Source organism: Crinia signifera, chromosome 1, assembly GCF_055691185.1.
Source record: "Crinia signifera chromosome 1, ASM5569118v1, whole genome shotgun sequence".
NCBI classification, from domain to species: domain Eukaryota; kingdom Metazoa; phylum Chordata; class Amphibia; order Anura; family Myobatrachidae; genus Crinia; species Crinia signifera.
Window position 1 is genome coordinate 305,309,684 of NC_139217.1, and position 23,394 is coordinate 305,333,077.

A 23,394-nucleotide genomic window follows, 5' to 3' on the forward strand; every position below is an offset into this window, starting at 1 on the left:
AATCGTAACACAAAACAGGACATCATACATGAGACAAACAAGTGACACGAATGAGACACACAAATGCACATGGGGCCCACAGAAAGAAACACCAGTCCAGTCTCCAGAAAATTGTCAGTAAAGTACATGCCAACCTGTGCCACATTAGCAGAACCCCAGTTTTGTGAATTCATCTAAGAGTAGTAAAGTTTTGAGGATATCAGTTTATTTAGCTTCACTTTACTGAGTCATATAATCGTCCATTTTTCTGGAGACCAAAAGGCACTCACACCTTTGTAAACAACTCACTCCTTTCCTATGGCTTGCAGCAATGGAGAAAAACTTTCTTTGGATAAAAACAAAAGTGGGCATAAGCAATTAAATTGCTTTTATTTTCTACTAATGTAACACTTTTAAACACCTTATTACTATTTGTTATCTATGTGACACTTTTAGCACTTAGTTGATACTCTTTATTAAGATGTACACTGTTAATTATTACTAGTGTGATGCCTTGTGTGATAGATTGTGCTGGTCTGGGAGGTCCTGTGCTCTGAACTTTAGAAAGATTAGGGACCCACCTGATGAGGTAACCTGGTTGTGATAGGTGTGCTCCTATTTTTGGCCAAAACCTGGTCGTGATAGGTGTGTACATGTTTCTGGCCAAACATTATGCTGAGAACCTCAATTTTACTCCATGCAGAGTTTACTAAAATTGTTCAATTGTTCTAATTACTACTGTTATCAGTGCTTACTATGTGTGCACATGCATTTTTTTTCTTTATTGTGTGTGGCACTACAAGTCTCCGCATGGTAGCACCTCTTGATATGTTTAGAATTATGTTGTGCAATCCAGCCCTTCCACCCCACACACATACATGATTGTAGAAACAAGAATACGTATCATTACATAGTTTTAAAAAAAATAGGGAAGGGGCCATATTTAGCACATTTAGCTGCCAACACTAAGCATTATACCAAAGATACCCACATACATGTCATCTTGCACTTATTTCAGTGTTTGGTAAACATAAATTTAAATAATACAATAAGATTTGGTTAACTGCAAAGCCCCATACACACGGAGCAACTGGTTCACCGTGCTGAGCGAAACATGCTTAAGCACACATCACTGGCACACATGCACCTGTGATGGGTGCTGAGCGATTTGTGCGGACCAGTGTTCTCTGGTGAGAACTCTGTGATTTGACTAGATTTGAATGCATGACTGCATCGCTGTCGCTATGGGCTGTACATACGGGGAGATATGTGCTTAATTTTTAAACGATCTAGTCAGAGTGCTTATAAATAGGGCTGAAAACGTTACGCCCCTTAACATTTTTATGTAAATGAAATCAAAGTGTTTTGTTTGTGTTGTATACTTCATTGCGTTGTACTTGCTTAGGCAAAGTAAACAGAAACAGAAATATCTGCATTTTTAGTCTTTTAGAGTCAATCCAGATAATTTGAGTTTGAAAATTCACAGTGGAAATTACGATGCTTTTGTAATGTAAAGGATACAATCTACAACTGGAAATTCTGGCTTATCAAACAAATTGTAAAATGTGTAAACAATTTGAGAATACACAGTAAATATTCTATATCAATCATTGTGGATCTTTCTGACTACATCAGTATTATGCCCCTTTCCCACTGCAGCCTTAAAACGGTATATTGCCGATTTTTGAGGGCAAAATACCGTTTAAGGTTGCAGTGGGAAAGCGCCAGAGTTGAAATACCGTTTAAAGTTAAACGGTATTTCAACCCGTTTTCAAAGCAGTGTTTTAAACGGTAATCTACCGTTTAAGAGGCAATGGGAATGCATCTTAAACGGTATTCTTAATGTAAACAGGCTACAATTCAAGCGATTGGTTGTTGCCTGTGTTGTGACACTCCCCACAACCCTGAAAAGCCCATTAAAGTCACAGGCACTCATTTGTGCTGTAAAAACGTTTTGAAGAGCTAAAACGTTTTACCTGCAATGGAAATTGTACTTAAATGGCATTTAAAACTGTAATCTGCTGCAGTGGGAATGCTAAATACCGTTTAAGATTACCTGTAACTTAAAACGGGTCTGCAGTGGGAAAGCAGCATCAATCTAGGAATATATTTATCAATGCTGAGAATTTTCTGCATAGTGAATTAATGCTTATATTTGTTTACATATATTCACACAGATGATATTAGGATCCTGGCAGCTTTCTAATGTTCAGGATTCTGACATCTTTTAGGTATGTATGCTAACCCTCCTCTACCCCCTCTAACCACTGGTACATCTACTGTATAAAGGGTGCAAGGCATGCAGTGCAGGTCCTGGGGGCCCACACTCCGCACTCAATGCACATATTTAATTATACTTATCGGCCCAGCTCTGGTTAATTATATCACAGGAAAAATGACCACCATGGTCCTTTTCTGGTGATTTACGCATGCGCAATAGGGATGTATCTGGGAACATGAAACGGGTGCCATGTTTCCGGAGACCAGCACAATGCCAGAGTCTACCACATCCGCAGAGAGGAGAGAGGCCAGTCAGAGCTGCACAAGGGTCACTCCTCTTTTAAAGTGCCTCTGCCCCAAACCCTCCTTATTTGGAACCTTCCAATGCCCCGTCAGCAGCCTAACGATAACCATCCCCCTTTAGTGCCTATCTTTAACTGTAACCCTCTCAGACTAAACCTAACTGTGCACCCTTAGCGAATAACCCTAACCGTAACTTCTTCTCAGTCCCTAACTCCTCTCCCAGGCAAACTAACCTTAACCTTTCCTCTAGTGCCTACCTAATCCTATCCACCACCATCACAGCCTAACCATAACCCACTCTGGCACACTTACAATCGTGATGCTGAGTGTTAAGATATTGGCTTTGTGAGCGTTGTCAGGATCCCAGTGCTGGTCTTCTGACCAGTGTCAGGATCCTGGCATCGGATTTCTGCCTGCTAGTATGCTAACCAGATCCCTAGTCACATGCATGTATTATATAGAAATGAATTGTTTTTCTTTCTAGAACACACAATATTACAATTTCATCAAAGTAAATGACTTACGCTGATAATTAAGACGTCACGCTCTACGAGGTCAGCCAACTTATTCAAAAGTTTCCCTCTTTCTGAAGCATCCATCCTTCGCCATGGTGATCCCAACTGAAATGCCTCTCTTGCTGCTTTTACAGCTTTATCTACATCCGCCTAAGTGTAAAAACATCATTTAGGTAATACAGGTTTAGGAACACAACTCACCTTTCACTAATTGGAGACATGCTGCAATTTCTGATGTGCTATTATTGGAGATCTATGTGGATTTCCCGATGTTTTGTTTGGGTTTTTGTTCATAATCATTTTTAGTCATAACCACCTTCAAATGTTTTAGTTCAGATCTGGGGCCTGATTCAGACCCTTTTCGCAGCCTAGCGAACAGGTAAATGCCACCTGGCGGAATGATCCCCTACCCGCCGCACAAAACCACTAACTATTATGCAGGGATGTGTATGCTACCATATCCCCTCGCATGAGGCCGCACCAGTGGAAAATCATTTCATGGACGCCCATTATTGAATGATTTTTCCTCCATTCCTAATCAAAAGTCAGCCTGGACTGACTTTTCATTTCAAAGCGGTCCTCCGGGGCGTTGACGTCATGTTTACATTCAATCCAAAGCCGGAGTGGTTTTTAAATGTTAATTCCAAACTGCCAGCTTCTTCATCTTTATATTTATCAGGTTTGATTTAGATGTGGTTGGAGTATCATTGGGGCAGATGTCAACAAGAGATAAAGTGGAGGGTGATAAAGAGAGATAAAGGACCAGCCAATCAGCAATCAGCTCCTATTAGTCATGTTACATGCTGTGTTTGAGAAATGACAGATAGGAGCTGATGGGCTGGTCCTTTATCTCTCTTTATCACCCTCCACATTACCTCTTGTTAAGGCTTAATACATCTGTGCATGGTAGTGCAGCAGGAGATGTCTATTACAAGCAGCAGTAGTCAGGGCCGGCACCACCACTAGGCAGCTTCAGGCATTTACCTAGGGCGCCGGCCACTGGAGGGAGGTACCGAGCTGCAGGAAAGCAGCTGCCACGGGAGGAGCAGGAGGAACGCACCGGCCATTCATCCCAGCCTTCATGTAAAGTGCAGGTGAGGCAGCAATCTCCCCCCTCCTGTAGTTGGTCAGTGTAATCGGCAGGAGGTAGCGCCCGCACCCCCATCTCCCCAAAGCTAGTCAGTGTCATCGACGGGGGTAGCGCCCGCATCTCCCCCCCACCCTTCCCTTCCCCCTCGAGCTGGTCAATGTAATCGGCGGGAGGTAGCGCCCGCATCCCAGCCCCCCCCCCCCCGCTAGTCAGTGTCATCGGCACCAGCCGTATCTCGTCTGCAGAAAAAAAAACTTGTTTCAGCGATTTCTGGAAGGCAGGAGGGGGGACCGGGACCCGCGGCACTATGACAGAACTGCGGGCATCAATCAGAGCAGCCCCCCGCTGTTGCAGAGGTACGGCACTTGAAGTAGTGGCTTCCTGGGGAGGGGGTTATAATGTATCTGTGTATAACAGAGCCCATGTATGGCTGTATATATATATATATATATATATATATATATATATATATATATATATATATATATATATATATATATATATATATATATACAAAGATACAGGGACATACATATATGAAAAAAATAATTTCATCTGAAAGTGGAGTGCCCCCTTCTTTGCCAAGTGTGTGTGTGTGTGTGTGTGTGTGTGTGTGTGTGTGTATATATATATATATATATATACACACACAATCCCCTTTGTCAAGATGTGGGAGAAGAAAACAAGTGAGGGGTGCTTTCCTTAAATAGGGATGAAACAATCAGTCTCACAATGCCGCCGGGTCCTGAGCGCAGAAAGTGGTCATAGCCGGAAACTGCATAATCATTACTCCGTCTAAGTGGAGCGCAACTGAGGCTTGCAGCAGGGCCCTCCTTCCTCCATGTATGTCTGCTTTACCCAGTTTGTTTGTTGTAAAGCGCAATGGAATCTGCTGCGCTATATAAGAATTGGTAAATAAATAAATGGGGGGGGGGGGGGGGAGTTAGCAGAGGTTTTGCCTAGGGTGCCATGAACCCTTGCACCGGCCCTGGCAGTAGTTATCCAACCTTCATCCTAGGTGAATCTTCCCAGCGTGGCATTCCCCCTAAATGGCAGTTTCTCTGCCCTCTCCTCACCTCAAAACTGCATCAGACTGTCAATCACTAACATATGATTGCAAACTGCGTGCTACATTGCAGGATCTGTTTACACATGATTGGAACGGGTCCTCCTGATTATGCGCAATGTACCTATAATTGGTACTTTACTATGCACAGCGCACCTCCAACCATTGTCTTTCAACTTAAACATGAATTATAACCATTATTCTTGCAATCTCATAAATACAGTTCAAAGTGCTACTGTACATTTATGTATTGTTTCTCCATCTGTAAAAAAGCACACAGGGTGAAATGTAATAGGATGAGGGATTCAGAAAGTGAGAGATTTGGAAAGAAATCTTCAGGTTTATTAAAGCGGCAATCATTTACACTGCAAAATCAATTTGGGTTTGCAGTGTAAATGATTGCCGCTTAAAAAAACCCTGGAGATTTCTTACCAAATCTCTCACTTTCTGAATCTCTTCTCCTATTAAATTTCACCCAGAGAGAACTTTACAACAGCATCAAGATCCAATACATGAAGATCTATACTAGAGTCTAAAGACAGCAGCCTATAGCACATCATCTTCTTTTATTCCCAATATGACATGTTGAATTCAATACTCACCTGTACTGTATATAAGATTAATAAATCCTATGGGCTTTAAGAAATTGAGCAGACTGGAAAACTGGCCAAATAATATGTCCCTTACCTTATCTCCTTCTTCAACGTCAGTTATTTTTTCTCCTGTGGCTGGGTTAATGACAGGGAATTTTTTACCGCTAACCGAATTATGCCATTCATTGTTTATGAAGATCTGGTGGTGAAAAGCCACAAATTATACACTGCAATACAGCGTTAGCATATTGTAATCATACTGTCTCTACAGATACTGTAATAGCAAAACCCATAAGCAGCTTTCATTCCAATCTTATGGGTCACTCATAATGCATCAGTCTGGATTGAGGTAGGTATAATAAATTGATCCATGTAGTATTGTATAAATGCATACAGTATATATTTATTTTTATTTATTTATTATTTATTAACAGAGCATACATATTCCTTAGCACTTTACAGAGTATACTTGAACATTCACATCAGTCCCTGCCCCAGTGGAGCTTACAATCTATGTTCCCTACCACATGCACACACAGACATTCTTGGGTTAATTTTGTTGGAAGCCAATTAACCTACCAGTATAATTTTGGATTGTGGGAGGAAACCGGAGTACCCGGAGAAAACCCACGGGGAGAATATACAAACTCCGCACAGTTAGAGCCATGCTGGGAATTGAACCCATGACCTCAGCGCTGTGAGGCAGTATGCTATACTGTATAAATGACTTTACTTATAATAAAAATGTTTATATTGTCTGCTAAATAATTGACGTGCTATAGATAGTGTTGTATGTTGCCAATATGAAATTCCATAAAATATATCTACAGTAGTCACATGCATTCATAGAACTACAGTCACATTTGCATACAACATCATTACCTTTTGTTAGGATATCTTAACAATCGTCTTATGCTAAATCATGAAAAAAAAATGGTCCTTTACTGATTTTAGGAGCTAATACAAGCCACAGCCAGCCACGCGTATTGTAGCTGTCCAGGTGGTTGAAATTCCTCTCTTGGGTTTGATTCAGGCTTGATCATTCATCTGGAAATTTGCTTGTTAGCAAATTTGCTGGTTAGCCAACGCCCAGACAGAAAGAGAAACCAGGAAGAAAGAAGGGTGGACTGCGCTCATTGATGACAGAGTGAGGATATTTAAAAATATATATATTTTTAATACAGGTCGAGTATCCCGTATCCAAATATCCGTTATCCAAATTATTCCGAAATACGGACATTCCAGAAAGTGAAAAATTTTTTTTTTTTTGCTAAAAACTCACTGGGGACATTTGTAACAGCATCACTGGGGACATGATATGTAACTGGCACTATATATGTGCAAGACAATGATTGCTTGGCATTCAAATTCAGTGCTGAGATAGTACACACATTTTGTTTCACGTTTTGAAACCTTGTTTTTTGAACAATTAAAATATATTTGTGTGTATTTTATGTGGTAATAAATTATATTTGTGTGTATATTATGTGTTTATACAGCATAAATGCAAGATACTTCAAAATACATCATTGAAATATTAAAATATTCCGAAATACGGAATAATCCGTTATCCAAAATTCTCCTGGTCCCGAGCATTTTGGATAAGGGATACTCAACCTGTAATACAATAGCATGCTGTAATGTAAATACATAAAATACAATACAATTACACAGTAAAAAAGAAGGGGGGGAGGGGGAGGGAAATAAAATGCTGCATCCACTGAGATATTGATATCACCTTAGTATGTCCACAGTTCAAGTGGGAACCTAATGACGGTTAGATCCTGTAGTGCTTGGCCACAGCGGTGCTCAGTAAAACTTTATCCAGATGTAATATGGGGGTAGCGAGCCTCCCAATTCGGAATGGAAAGTTAGGTCGAGACGTCCGCAGGGTGACACTGGGTGGGTGTTAGATAGGCGGCTTGCCTTCAGAAGGTGAGTGCCTCACTCCAGGTCAGGTGTGCCGGTGGTATTCGCAGTTATGGATCTCCAGTTGGTTGTGGGTAGTGGATGGTGATTATAGGGAGCAGCGTATTCAATGGGCAGTTTGAAGCCTGCTCCATATCATCACCATCCACTACCCACAACCAACTGGAGATCCATAACTGCGAATACCACCAGCACACCTGACCTGGAGTGAGGCACTCACCTTCTGAAGGCAAGCCGCCTATCTAACACCTTCCCAGTGTCACCCTGCGGACGTCTCGACCTAACTTTCCATTCCGAATTGGGAGGCTCGCTACCCCCATATTACATCTGGATAAAGTTTTACTGAGCACCGCTGTGGCCAAGCACTACAGGATCTAACCGTCATTGGGTTCCCACTTGAACTGTGGACATACTAAGGTGATATCAATATCTCAGTGGATGCAGCATTTTATTTCCCTCCCCCTCCCCCCCTTCTTTTTTACTGTGTAATTGTATTGTATTTTATGTATTTACATTACATCATGCTATTGTATTATTAAAAAATATATTTTTTTAAATATCCTCACTCTGTCGTCAATGAGCGCAGTCCACCCTTCTTTCTTCCATTTTCTATAGGGACTGACAATCCCTTTATTGACAGCTGCTGGTTGAGGCCACTCATACAGGCGCCCCTTCAGTTACTTTGGTAATTGACCCCCCTGTTTTTTTCTTTGCTTTTCAGAAAGAGAAACCACCCTGTGTAAATATGTGAGTGAATTGGTCAAAATATCACAATCCAGAATCCTGTCACACATCTATATGCAATTCACGCACCATCTAATGTGCAGATGTAATTAAGCCTCGGCCTTCCACAACTCTGAGAAAGATACAGGCTAATCAATCATGTGCATTATCAAGGGTTTTAGCCAGGTAGTGGAGGGGAACATTCTATAATGGAAGAGAAGTGATAGAACACCGGGACATGTGATGAAACCGGTGGAAGCTAGATTCAGGGGATATTTGAGGAATAAATCTTCACAGACAGGCCCTTATTCAGATCTGATTGCAGTACAAATTTGTTTGGAAAATGGGCAAAACCATGTGCACTGCAGGTGGGGCAGATGTAACATGTGCACAGAGAGTTAAATTTGGGTGGGGTGTGTTGAAACTGAAAACTAAATTGCAGTGTAAAAATAATGCAGCCAGTATTTACCCTGCACAGAAACAAAATAATTCACACAAATTTATCTCTCTCTGCACATGTTACATCTGCCCCACCTGCAGTGCACATGGTTTTGCCCATTTTCCAAACAAATTTGTACTGTGATCAGATCTGAATAAAGGCCACAGAGTAGTGGACTGTTGGAAATGCTTCATATCAGAGGTGGGATAGACATAACAATATCCTTACAAGTAAATATCAACAAGAGCAAAATAATGGGTTTGGGAGAAAGATTAAGATATCCAATGATCTATATCTACAAGCAAGTCTCCTTATAGCGCTGGTTTCTCCTAAAGCATTTCTTTAGCTATATTCATACATATGTTTCAGAGGTTGATGGACTCTGAGAAAATAAAGGCGGATACATTAGTGCACTTTATTGCATGTAAAATCAGCGGCCTCCCATCTAATTGGCTGAGAGAATCCTCTCAGCTAATCAGCGTACAGCCAGTCTTTTCAGAATATTTTTTCAGATTCTCTAGCCGCTTCCCATCTGCCACTTGGCAAATGCTGCTATTAGCTCAGCTCCGATGCTACTGCCCGCCCACCTCCACACGGACCCCACTGCCCATCTACCACTGCCTGGACCCCACTGCCTGGACCCTGCTGCCCACCCACCATCGCACGGACCCCGCTGCTTCTGTCAGTTTGTATGCTTCTATGGTTTTATTCCTACAGCAGGAACAGTCAGGAGCTATGCACTGATGGCCATGCAGGGGTGCTGCATGAAACACTTTTGTCAGAGCTTCCGCATACAGTATCTATCTCTGCAGTTACATACCTCCCACCTGTCCTGCATTCAGAAGGACAGTCCTGTTTTTCTAAGACTGTCCCACCCATAGGCAGCAGTTGCAGGGAACACATACAGCTGCTCACAGCTGCTCTGCAGTGTGTTAGCAAATAGGTGAATCTGCATCTACTTACAATGCATGGAGAGCCGGGGGGTGTGCATAGCATATCGGAGAGTGCTGGGCATGCCTACACAGTGATGCGAACAGGAATGCTGTGAAGCTCCACTTCATTCCTCAAAGCCCCATCCCTTTTCGGCCAAGGGTCCCAATTCACTGGCCGACATGTTGGAAGGTATGTAGTTAGGGGGTTATCCAGGTGTAATTGCAGCTGGGCCAACGTTTCAGTACATTACACATCTGCAGTGGCAACGGGCTTCATTTTGGAAAAACAGAGTTGTGGTGTCGCCATTTTAGGGTAGGGAAGAGACCAGGGATCTTTGTAATAAGGCAGAGATTTCCAAGGCTCTGCAATGGCTGACTTGAGCGATACACAAGCTGCCCAATGATGTGATGGGAATCTGATGCTGCAATTCTTTATCACAAAATACTTTCTGAGAAGGTTGTTAAACGTAATTTAGACCAGTGGTGTCAAACTTGTGGCCCTCCACCGATTTTATATAATGGATTGGTAAAACTGTGGCAGGGAATGCCAGGACAAGTAGTCAGGGCCACCAAGAGGGGGCGGGAAGGGAGTAGGTACTAATTACCCGGGCTTGCTGGAGGGGCCTGACGGGGGCCCTGGTCTGACCCTCCATCCCTCAAGGGGCCCTGGTCTGACCCTCCATCCCTCAAGCAGCAAAGTGTTATTGCCCCCGCCCCCAGCAGCAGCAGCAGCACATACTTACAGCATGTGCTGCGCTGACAGCAGGCTCAGCATGAGCGTCTCACTGACCGCGTGAGATCTCATGCTGAGTCTGCTGCCAGCACACCACATGCTGTAAGTATGTGCTGCTGCTGCTGTTGCTGGGGGGGGGGGATAGGCAATAGCAACCCCCCCCCCTCGAATTTAGAGTGTTTTTTCACACACACCCCTAAACATTTTTTTGGGGGGGTGTCCTAATCATGGGAGGTGGAGCCACGCCTCCTGCGGTTATTCCACGCTCCCACAATTTTGCCGTGGCCCGGCATACCTGTCGGCCCTGCATGTAGTTCCACAACAGCTGGAGGGCCATGAGTTTGACACCACTGATTTTAGACTGTCCACTAAACACTGTGTAAGTGAAGGCTATGGGAACAATTGCAGAGCAGTCTAGCACTGTATAAAATAAGACAAGCCCTGTCTGGCAGTGTTACATGAAAACCCCCTGCATTTATCCATGCACATGTTATAAAACACGTGAATCACTGATTGTTTCAGTGTTTTTGTATTTGTTGCCAATTATCAAGGGACACCCACCCATACAAAGTCTTGAAATATTTAGATTACATGTTGGTGCATAATGATAATAAGAGTATTGTGCCTGAAATGCCTTAAGGCGCCCATAGACGGTCCGTTCCCGGACCGTCCGTTTAGTACTATGCGATGCGCGCTCCCGCGCATCACATAGTACGGTACAAAAAGTATGTGCTGCACATACTTTTTGTACTAGCTAAACTTCGCATCGGATCGGATCGCAGTGCACACCGCATACACTAGGCATGCAATCCGATGCGAAGCGTGCTAATTGAGACCCGAACGGATCCGTTTAACGGACCGTGTATGGGTCCCTTTACTTATTCACTTCCAATGCATTTGTACTTTGCAGTATACATTGTTAACAATTGCATATAAACTGGATCTTCCAGCAGTTACAATTAATTGATAAAATCTTTTGAAGTACAAGTGCATTTCAAAGTTACAAAGAGCATATTCATGTTATGCAAAGTCAATTAATAGCGACTGTATATATGATTTAGATGGGTGTGGTATGATCAGGTCGAAACCTAAATATAGACTGTTAACATATTGGGCGGTATTCAATGAGGCTGATTCGCCATGTTTTTATGGCGATTTTGTGCTGTAAGGCGAATTTCTGACTAAAACGGTGAATCACCCTATTGAATGACCAGATGGCGAATACATTTCAAGGTTTTTTTTCGCCATGATTCACCGAGTAGTCGCTATCTTTTTATGGTGAAGTGGAAGGTGAACTTTTAAAATAAAGTGTTTTGTTTTTTACAATTGGTGTAAAAAAATCTGGAATTTTATTCTGAGGAGGGGCATGCTATTTTTATTCATGTGCTGTAAGCACATGAATATATATTTAATTTTAAAAAATATATATATATTTTTTTTTACACAGACCAGCCAGCAGAGGGCCGGAGCCGCTCATTAGATATTCATATATTCACTTCACCCGATCATTACATATGCATGATCGGGTGTAGTGAATATACCCGGTCCCCTGCTGGCACCCCCGGGGGGCAGCCTGTGCTGCCTGGCTCCCGGGGAGCCCACCTCCCCCCCCACAAACGTACATATGTAAATATAAATTGGTGTATATAACGTATATACTCGAGTATAAGCCGACCCGAATATAAGCCGAGGCACCTAATTTTACAACAAAATCACTGGGAAAACGTATGGGACCCTCACTCGAGTATACGCCGAGGGGGGGCTTTTTCAGCATTAAAAATGTTCTGAAAAAGTAGGCTTATACTCGAGTATATATGGTACTTTGTCTGTTTATGTAATTTTCTTTGACCAATGATTAGACTCCTATCACTTATATAAGTGACACCCACAACATCAATGGTGCGTTATTGATGGGCCATATGATGGTCATTATTTTTCTCTAAAATATTTTTTTCTAAAATATTTGTCTTGAGAAATAAAATGTCTGTAATAAACATCAAGGAAAAGATTTAAAAAAAATGTTTTACAGACAGGCGAGGTATTAATTATACCAGTAGTTATCCATTTGTAATATATATCCGCAGGAAATATTGACAATAAAAACACACACAGCAATTTGCGTATTGAAAGATTTTATTATTATTCTCTCACAATTGTGTATATGATTTCATATATACTTTAATTTATGCACAAGCAGAAAAAAAATCAAAAAAATATACAAATTCTATCAGAATAATATCAAATAGGGGACTTGAGTGCACCCCACCCGAGTTTCTTTTTTCTTCCCCCCATATCCTTGAGATAACTTGTTATAACTCGGGGGTGCACCGCTGAGCATCACATTCATAGCATAGAACCCAAGTGGGTCAAAGCTATTTGGTGATGTCAACCATAAAATGATAATGTAATTATAATCAGTCATGTCCCCTAAATGCAATCCATTTGTTTAAAAAATTCAACCTGATTAATTAGTGCAGTTCCCCACCCCCATTCTTTGTAAACATATTGGGATGTACAGCATGACGACAGCAACAATGTCTATATTCATGTCTACCTGGATGATATGTTAACACAATAAATTGTCAACAAAAAAGTCCTTGGTGGTCTAGTAGACTCTTAACATCTCCCAGTGGCATAGACAAGTACTGAAAAGGTGTTTCTGCGCTTGCTTTGAGCTGCTCCGTTATTTTTGAGAATATAGAGTTATGTGTAGATGGGAGCGCTTGTATAATTTATGAGGTGCAAATAAATTGTATAGGTATTTATGTGTGATGTAATAAAATGATAATATAATATAAACTATAAAAACTGCTGAAGAATGGTACCTGTAATAAAAACAAATCATTCACAAGGCAGATGTTTATCAGCTCTTTTTTGGATAATTTGAGGGTGGGCGGGTTGCTTATCCGTTCGGAGGTTTCTGGTTTGCTAAACTGTCCCTAACATACCTTTATATCCTCTTCCGGATTTAGCAGGGTATCTTGAGAGGGTTTCTGCAGACTTATAGTTCAATTGCATGCGGCCGTCCGGCGGCGTGCTGTCCCTAACATACCTTTATATCCTCTTCCGGATTTAGCAGGGGATCTTGAGAGTGATTCTGCAGACTTATAGTTCAATTGCATGCGGCCGTCCGGCGTCATGCTGTGGCGTGCTGCTCCTCTGTGATCTGTCCCGTCCGTATGTCTGAACTGGAAGTTCGGCTGCGTACACTTCCGGTCAGCGGCAACCAACGCGTTTTGTGCGTGCACTCCTTGACAAAGAGCGCATACTCGATATGCGTTGGTAGCCGCTGACCGGAAGTGTACGCAGCCGAACGTCCAGTTCAGAATTACGGACGGGACGGATCACAGAGGAGCAGCACGCCACAGCACGCCGCTAGATGGCCGCATGCAATTGAACTATAGGTCTGCAGAAACCCTCTCAAGATCCCCTGCTAAAACCGGAAGAGGATATAAAGGTATGTTAGGGACAGTTTCCTTGAATATGTGCCGTCAGTTGACTGGTCATGCACAAAGTGGCACAAGGCTCCTCTTCTAAATCACAGCAGGAATGGGCAATCTGAGCCACGGCCCCTGTGATTATTGCAACATTTACCTGATCCTTAATTTCTTAATGCCACAATAAACGGATATATAAAATTATAATTACCAGACCTAGAACCTGATCATTTAAAAATATGCTCAAAAAGAGAAAAAAAATGAAAGTTTTTAAAGTATGTTGCATTACTCCAAAAATAAACTTCTGACACTATTCAGGGATAATTCCATATAATTGCATTCCGTAGGACTGAAAATTAAATTAGACAGCATCTAAGGAGACTGACAATTCTTACGTAAACTCCTTTTGGCTAATGATTACTGAAATACCTCTGCTTGATACATGTCTTGCCAAAAGGCACATATTACCCTCAGAGGTGAGACGGTTGGGTTTACTAGGCCTCATTATGCAGAATCCAAGCTGTGCTCATCTGTATATGGTCACACATTGACTACTCCATGTATGGCAAGTTGGTTATTCATTTCAAAGGAAATTACTTGAAAATCCACAGGGAGCATAGCCGTGATTAGTGAGAATGCAGGGCCAGAGAGTTAAGTTAAAGTTCTTTTTACTATTTTCAGTGCATTCTTCATAATGCCCATGACACATACAATGACTTGTACACTAGTACTCTGGATATCAAACACACACTGTGCTCATTTCATTCCACACTCAGCTACTGGACCTCAGGGCTGACCCTCCATAACCATGCTGCTGAAGGGCTGTTGCCTAGTGTTAGACAGAGACATCTCTGTTAGCTGATACCAAATATGAATTGCTGCATTGTCTAGACTCATCTATCATCCATCAGCAGTTAGTGAATTAGATTAAAGGCTTTGCAACAAATATGTTGTAACAGTATGCATTGCAACAACCTGAAATGTATCAAAATTTTATAGATTTGACCATGTTTATTATTTAGGTGAGATGTTCTAAGCCACTGGAAGTTATAAACTGGAAAGAGATAAAGTACCAGCTAATCAGCTCCTACCTGTCATGTTACAGTCTGTGTTTGAAAAATGAAAAATGACAGTTAGCAGCTTATTGGCTGGTACTTTATCTCTCTGCTTCAACACGCTCCAAGGCTTAGTACATCTGACCTGCCCCTCTATATTATGGTAATAAATTACTCCTGAGAAGGTACAATATGCACAAAGTTTTTCTGTACAAAGATACTGTATAAAATGAGTTTTATTTATCAGCTTGATTTTATATGTATAAATACATAGTGCATCATTTGTGATGCATTAACTACATTGTAATGGAAATGATAATCATGTTATAATCTAATTATATTATTAGTGAGAAGTAGTCAAGGGTCAGTAGCAGGGGAGGCTCCATAGGAGGGGGTGCAGCACAGTTAAAAATTCAAATAGGGGAGCCACACCTACTGTCAGTGAGTCAGTTTATAATGGCAGTTGGTGTGGCTCCCCTATTTGAATTTTGAACTGTGCTGCAGCCCCTCCTCTGGTGCCGTCACTGGTCATTAGGCACTTTTGTCATCAGTAAAAATAAGCCTGTCATATGTTTCTAAAACACACCTGCCACCCCAAACTCTGCCAAATTTCTCCATCCGGGAATAACAAGCAGTAGGCGCGGCTGTCCTATCTGAATTTGGAGCCATCACTGGTTGGGACCATCTAGGACACCAAAGGGAATGTTTGCTGAATCATAGGACTTATGCAGATCTGATTACAGCTCTGCTAAACTGCAGAGCCCTGTGATCGGGTGTATGCCGCCCAGCCAGAGTGAAATGCCACCACTTGCAAGCCTGCAAATTGCTTAGCACAGCTTGCACCTTCTAAAAATCAAATGATTTTTCCAGTGTGTACAGTCTGTGCATATCCCAGGACTTACTTGGTGGCTGCGAAAGAAGCAGTTAGATCAGGGCCGGAGCTTACATTATATGCCATCCCCTCAAACACTTGGGAACTCCTGTTTTTTCCTTGACACTCCCAGAAAATTACTGGTTACCACCAACAAATGCCAGCTTCTGTCAATCAACTTGCGTACAGTCAGCGATAAATTTTTTTTAGCAGGACTTAATGCAGGATGGCCTCGTGCATGCGTACTATGGGCCATACACATGCGCAGTCTATCGACTGCAAAATTCTCAGCCATGCGATCAGGTCTGAAAAACCCCCATTGTCGTGTTTCCCACTTAGGGCACTGCTAACCCAATGCTACAGGCTGAACTCTGCAGGTGCAAATTGCTGACTGAAATGTACCAGTGAAAAGTACATACTAGATGACACAAGTACACAATACTGACTGTAAGGCACGGTTATATGTGACTGAATACATTGTTTTATGACACAGGAATGATTACTGTTCTTTTACATCAGTCATACCTAGTGATCAGAGTTCAGAGAAGTAGTGAAAGATGCAGTTATTATATGCCATTGTTTCTCTCTAAAATACCTGCAGAATCCTTTTAGTAGAGGAACCAGAAGATTACTTATTTTCTGGCTAGGTTAATAAATAATCCAGTTGAAGATCTTGTATGTTGATTAGAGAAACATCAACGTCCTCTATGACCCATTTCACCCATGGAATATTTGCCTGCCTCTGAACTTAGCACAGACTTTCCAATTGAGGTAAGGCCCATACACACTAAGGGCCTTATTCTGGTTATTGCGCTCCGTTCAGACTTCTTTTGGAAATGACCGAACGCCACGTACGGCGGACATTCTAAGTTCACACACCCACAGGTCATCCGCATCCCTTCGGACGTACTGGCTAAGAAGAGGGAGTGTCTTCGGACTGCATCCAAATGTGTGTGGTGGGAACACAAAGATTCTGCACGGTCTTACTGCTATTGTCTTATGTCCATTGCTTGCAGTGTAAATGTGGGTCAGATACCAACAATACTGTTGTGTTTGCAGTATATATTCTAGTATTTTGTAATGGGCCATTTAGGCAGCAATGCTTCCAATTGAACCTGTGAAAAGAGTGTAATAATCACTAATGACTAGAGGAGTGGATTGTATTGTGTTAAGCTGAGAGTGCTTAAGGTACGGGCGTACTAATTGGGCAATCCGAATGCCTAGCGCATGAACCAGTGCTCTCAGAAAACTGAAACTTGCTTATGGACTCCGCAGATTTCTGCCGTGTTGGTTGGCTTGCACTCGGTGTCCTGTCCGAATGCACGCCTACCACTGTTCGTGCACTCCCACGTGTACGCCCAGATTTACGCCCAGTTTTTCCCACTTTGAAACCGCGGCCTTGTGTACGCCCACATGACGCCCATGTTACGCCCATATTTCCTGAGGGAGTTCGGTGCACATTTCTAGACGGTATTGGTGAGAACGAGTGCGCAAACACTACGTTGCACATGCGCATTGTGTTGCCTACGCATGCGCAGATAGCTAAAAAGCGCCCTCAGAAAGAATTCGGAACGGACCGCACCAAGCAGAATAAGGCCCTAAGTGACTTTGAGCTAAAAGCAGCTCAGTTTTGTCATTTGAGCTGCTTTCAGCTTCAAAGCCGCCCAGTGTGTATGGGTAGGCGATGAGTGGTGATCGATCGCTGTTGCGTCGGCCGCCATTCGTGTGGGTTTTACCAGTGGACTGAACGGCTTTCCCTAGTCTCCTGCTATGGAAAGATGTTCAAAGCGACAAAAGTTGCTGGGCAGGGGGAAAATCGCTCAGTGTGTATGCACTGAATAATTTTCAGCCCAGCGGTTACAGTGATCATTGCTGTTCATACACACTGGGCAAAATCTATGGACCTTAACACTGTGCTCAGTTACTTATTGCCGTTAAAACTGTACCTTATTTTACATCAATGCATGTATTTATGAATAAAGGCCAACATTTAAATAAAAAAAAAAAAAACCCTGAATGCTAACTTCAGTAATAATGGGCCACGAATACAGTTGTACTTTACAGGCAATACATTAATTAGTTATTTGCAAATCATTATGCTTACTGTATAAGAGTGCTGTGATATTTAATGTAAAAAAGTATTCTTTGTAATTGTAGCATTACAGTCAGGAAATAAATATGGAAGGCAAACTTTAGCACAGTGGAACATTTTATCCAAGTGATCCGGTACCATATCAGCCAACTCGAAGGTTCTGAAGGTTCTGATTTGGACGTAAAGTAAGAAAAGCAAGTAAATTTGTTTCTGGATCAAACAATGGAGCAAAGACATTTTATTTGTTTCTGTGCATGGTAAATACTGGCTGCTTTTGCATGTAGCCCACAAATGTTCGTCAGCTTAGTTTTACACTGTCATTTAGATTTCAGATTGGACACACACCACTCAAATCTAAATTCTCTCTGTTACATTTGCCTAACCTGCAGTGCAACATGGTGTTGTCAGGGTGCAAAGATGCCATATAAACTCGAGTATAAGCCTACTTTTTCAGAACAGTTTTTATGCTGAAAAAGCCCCCCTCGGCTTATACTCGAGTGAGTGAGGGTCCCACTTGAGTCAATAAGTTTTCCCAGATTTTTTGTTGTAAAATTGGGTGCCTCGGCTTATATTCGGGTCGACTTATACTCGAGTATATACGGTACTTGCTTTTGGTTTTCTGCTTTACTTTCAAATCAGACTCAGGACCAAACTGTGTTCATCTTTGAATCAGACACAAAGTCATGACTGTGCAGCACAACTATCATCTATTGCATCATAGGTACAGTACATACATTTTGTCTACCCACTCCATTACCTTCCTCCATTGGTTGGACTTAATGTAATGGTTGGCTGAGTAGAGGAAGTAGACACTGACCTTTCATGTAAATTACTCGTACTTATTCTGTTTCCAAATTTTGTGAATCAGGGATCCAGAATATTCCTAATTCCTGAGTTGGGCCCAGCAACTGCATCTATTGGTAGACGCCTATCCGTGACTTTATACAAATGCTCCTATAAAGGCCTTCCCTGCATGAGATACTCACTGTACATAGATGTAGAGATAATGATTGGTGCACCATGGAAACCTTCACTCACACTGTTCAGGTAGAGATGCTCTGTCCTAATACAGGCTCCATTGTTAGGCCATACTACTTTCACCAACACCCATGCAACACTGGTATAACACGCCTATAAACCAGACCATCACTGTAGATGCCTAGAACAATACAGTACAGGATTAGCATAGGATTAAGTCCGACAGCTCTGGTTTATTTAATCGTTTTAAAGGGCTACTGCAGATGAGAATGGCTCTATCTGTAATTTAGATGCATGTGCCCACGAAATAAATTGCTCCACAGCATCCAACATTGGCTGTGTATGCCACTCAGGATCAGGCCCTTTGTCTCACTTTCAGGCTCTGTAAAGAGGTATAACCCTCATAAAATGGGGAGAGATGGGTTCTCAAGTCAACCCACTGCTTTCCAGTAGAATTACTAGTAGCAGCGTGTCTGGTATTCTGGGCCCAGACACAAAGGGAGTCCTGGCCTGGAGTCTATAACGTACAGGGCCGCCGACAGGGGGTGCCAGGGGTACAGCTGTCCTGGGCCCCGGCCTCTGGAGGGGCCCGGGCAGCTGCCCACAGTGGCACGGCACCCCCCCGCACCATGCCACCCGGCGCCGGCTGACAGGCATGCACAATACACAGTGCAACCTGCAGAGCACCGAGCCTAGGATACAGAGGGGCTCAGCGCTCTGCAGGCTGCACTGTGCAGTGAGTGCTCCGTCTGAGTCCCGACGCCTGTCAAACTCTGCCTCCCTTTGCCTCTCTCTGTCACCCACTGCCATGTTAAATATTGTGAACTTGGGTTGGGGAGGAGGAGAGGATCCCAAATTATATTTTTAGACTTGGGCTCATAACCCACAAGTTCCGCAATTGTGTTGAGTAGTGCGGCCAGTGCAGCAGACACTGGAGGTCTCACCAGGCATGCTGGGTGTTCGAAAAAGGGAAGGGGGGCCCTGCCTATTTTGTCAGTCCCAGGCCCCACAATTTCTGATGGCATGCCAAATTCGCACCCACTGCACGGAATTACCACACTTCAATATACTGTAGTCGCTCAATGTAATTCTATAAGCTGCGGGAGCAAATTAGATGCATGCAGAATCGCGCCAATGCCACAGAAATGATGAGCAGGGTTACATCTGTATAATATTAGAGAAGATATGTATAGTGCTATAAATTAAGTTGTACAATGAAGGTGTCATGGCAAAGGAAAGTATCTTAGCAAGAATGGCCAGGGACTCGGGACAGTGACTAAACCAGCAACTATTGATTTTCTGATTTCTGATTTCACTGTGATTTGTCATCTTCTTTGAAGATTAGGAGTAGGATGGAGGGAAGCAATAGCAGAAATTATATATAGCCTGTAGTATAAGGTTTGAAACTGGCACTGACTGACATTCTTCTGAACATGATGTTCTTGTAGATAAATATAACCATCCGCATAGTGAGTGTGTAATGCGAGATAACTTTGTATTCAGAGCAGTTGTACTGTATGTACAGTATAATCCTTCAGTTGAAGTTATACAATATGTCTTTAACATCCTTCAGTTTCTGTTATTCACAAAACACACAAAAAAAGAAATGACTTAAATTTAGCAACTATAGTGAAATAACAATAATTCAGAATGGGAATCCAATTACCAAATTCAGATCATAATGCAACACTGGAACTATTAGAGAAATCCTTCAGCTGATAATTCTGTAAATTATAGTGTATATTGGGCTAAACAGACAATAAATCTCATGTGTGACTTTTGATGATCATTAATCAACTGGAATCAGTAAAATTGTTTTCATGAGAAAGTCGTTCGGTTTAAAGGAACTTCAAAGAAACATCTGAAAATAACATTTTAGTCGTGGTCAGGTAATGTTTTTGAGAAATGTAATTGCCCCTGCTCTCACTCTTCCTACTTGCCCCTGCTAAAGGATATATATATATATATGGAAAGTGTAGAGAGCGCTGAAGTCCTCCACCACCTAAAAGGTTGTCACCACTGAAATTTATGGTGCAAATGGAATGACCATATACAATTTAATAATAATAAAAACGAAATTTTTTTAATTAAAATTCCATGATCCACAACAGGATTTCATCTTTAGGATATAGCTTCAATTGAATATATTGATTGAAATGTTGGAAATGTTGGAATAACATTTGAAATGTTGGATCACCACCTTTGACTGCTATATTTATTTCTGGAGTGCCACCCTCTTGTATCTGTGTATTGGAGCGAGCTTCACCCTCTTCTCCTGGGAGGGCACCCGGCTTTTTTTTTGTGCTATATGGAGTGCCGGCCATCCCCTGGATTCATTATATATAAGGGCTTATGTGTACATCATTTGTACAAGAAAAATCCTCACACAAGAAAATTTATAAGTATTTTGTTTTAATGCCTTATTTTAAATAAATGTTTTTTATTTGAAAATCTTGTCTATGGATGTATAAAAAACTTTGAAAAAGTTGGGAAAGATAAGTAAATACTGTGGATAGATAGGGCGCTATATAACACTTCTGTGGAGGTATTGTGGTAGAGAAGCCTAATTAGTAGTAGGCTAAGGGCGGTATTCAATGAGGCTGATTCGCCAGGTTTTTATGGCGATTTTGTGCTGTAAGGCGAATTTTTGACTAAAACGGTGAATCACCCTATTCAATGACCAGATGGCGAATACATTTCAAGGTTTTTTTCGCCATGATTCACCGAGTAGCAATCGCTATCTTTTTATGGTGAAGTGGAATGTGAACTTTTAAAATAAAGTGTTTTGTTTTTTACATTTGGTGTCAAAAAAATCAGGAATTTTATTCTGAGGAGGGGAATGCTATTTTTATTCATGTGCTGTAAGCACATGAATATATATTTAATAAAAAAAAATATATATATATTTTCTTACACAGACCAGCCAGCAGGGGGCCGGAGCCGAGCCCCTCATTAGATATTCATATATTCACTTCACCCGATCATTACATATGCATGATCGGGTGTAGTGAATATACCCGGTCCCCTGCTGGCACCCCCGGGGGGCAGCCTGTGCTGCCTGGCACCCGGGGAGCCCACCTCCCACCCACAAACGTTCTGGGGCAGGCAGGGAGACTTCCATCTCCCTGCCTGCCGCCGTCCTCAGGCTCCCTGCGGCATCCGCCGCAGGAGTTAAAATTTGCCGGTCAGGGGCAGCGAGCCCCTGACTCGTTGAATACTGGAGCCGGCGAGGCTCCGGAACGTGGCGAGCAGTGGCGAATGTGCAGCGAATCCTAAACAGGATTCGCTGCACATCGCCAAAATGCTCATTGAATACTGCCCTAAGTGTTGTGAGCGACCATTGATTGATAGGAATAATTAGCGCAAACTCTAGGATTTTGGGGTGTGTATATATATATATATATATATATATATATATATATATATATACTGATGTTTATCTTATGCCAGGGTAGAAAGTGACATGTACCAACCAACAATAGCTTGAGTGCTATAGGCATTTGATGAAGCAAAGCCATAAATTGTATATTTAAAGATGTTTAAGAAATTCTCCAAGCGGAGGATGTACAGCAAGTGAAGGTAAGATTGGGTAACATCTTTATTTACTTGCTTTCTACTCACTTTATTGTGTTGTCCGTTCTGGAAATTAAATTATGGTCAATGAAGGTGTCTGAGAGCCCCAACTTTCCTATTAAAGTAATAATGTTGGTACTGAAGCCCTCTCACTGAAAATTTGACTGAAGAGCTATATTAAACTACCTTATTATTCAATAAATTAACATTACTAAAGTTCCTTGACAATTTGCTCTTCAATTGGGAGCTTTGAGAATTTCCATTCACATTGTTCTAGACTGAAAACTTTATAAAGCATGAACATTTCCCAATTTGTAGCTTAATTCTAATACAAAAATGATTGAATTAGTGAGTTAAAGGTTAATGATAGGAGGAACTTTATTGGAAATAATATTATAATGGCAGAGGTGCATTCATAGAGGCTAGGTACACAGTACCATTGTTTGGTCCTAGATCAGGTGCCCAGAAAGGAGTCCATGGTGCCAGCCACACCTACTCATCCATGACTCCACCTGTGTTGGATTACTCAGGGAAAAACAAAGAGTGTATGTCTGTTATCCACACAGGCACACCATATAGGCTGCACAAACAGATTTGTGGTATAAGCACGGAGCCAATACACGTACAAAATTACAGAAGATTTTTCTTGGCACTATACTATTAAATAAATCCATATGTGTGCATTTCATTATGCAATTACCAAACTGTGGCTAAAAACTGACAGATTGTTGTGAGTTCTCAAATCAGGCTCAGGCAGCAGTATGGATCAATGGAAAATCTTCTGTTGATTGCAACCGGATTCCTTTGATGAAGTCTAAAATTCTCGACTGAATCCTATTCTTCATTAGTTTCAGTAAATATAAAAC

The 23,394-nt window shown here is 41.9% G+C and overlaps 1 protein-coding gene across 1 annotated transcript in view; it reads right to left on the bottom strand.

Annotated features, from left to right (window-relative positions):
* Positions 1–23,394, bottom strand: part of ALDH1A1 (aldehyde dehydrogenase 1 family member A1) — a 78,636-nt gene that overhangs the window by 45,384 nt on the left and 9,858 nt on the right. The window contains exons 2-3 of the mRNA XM_083186097.1: positions 5,861–5,965; positions 3,027–3,167 (exon numbers count right to left, since the gene is read on the bottom strand). Of these exons, the coding sequence (XP_083042223.1) occupies positions 3,027–3,167; positions 5,861–5,965 (246 nt within the window). The remainder of the gene's footprint in view (positions 1–3,026; positions 3,168–5,860; positions 5,966–23,394) is intronic.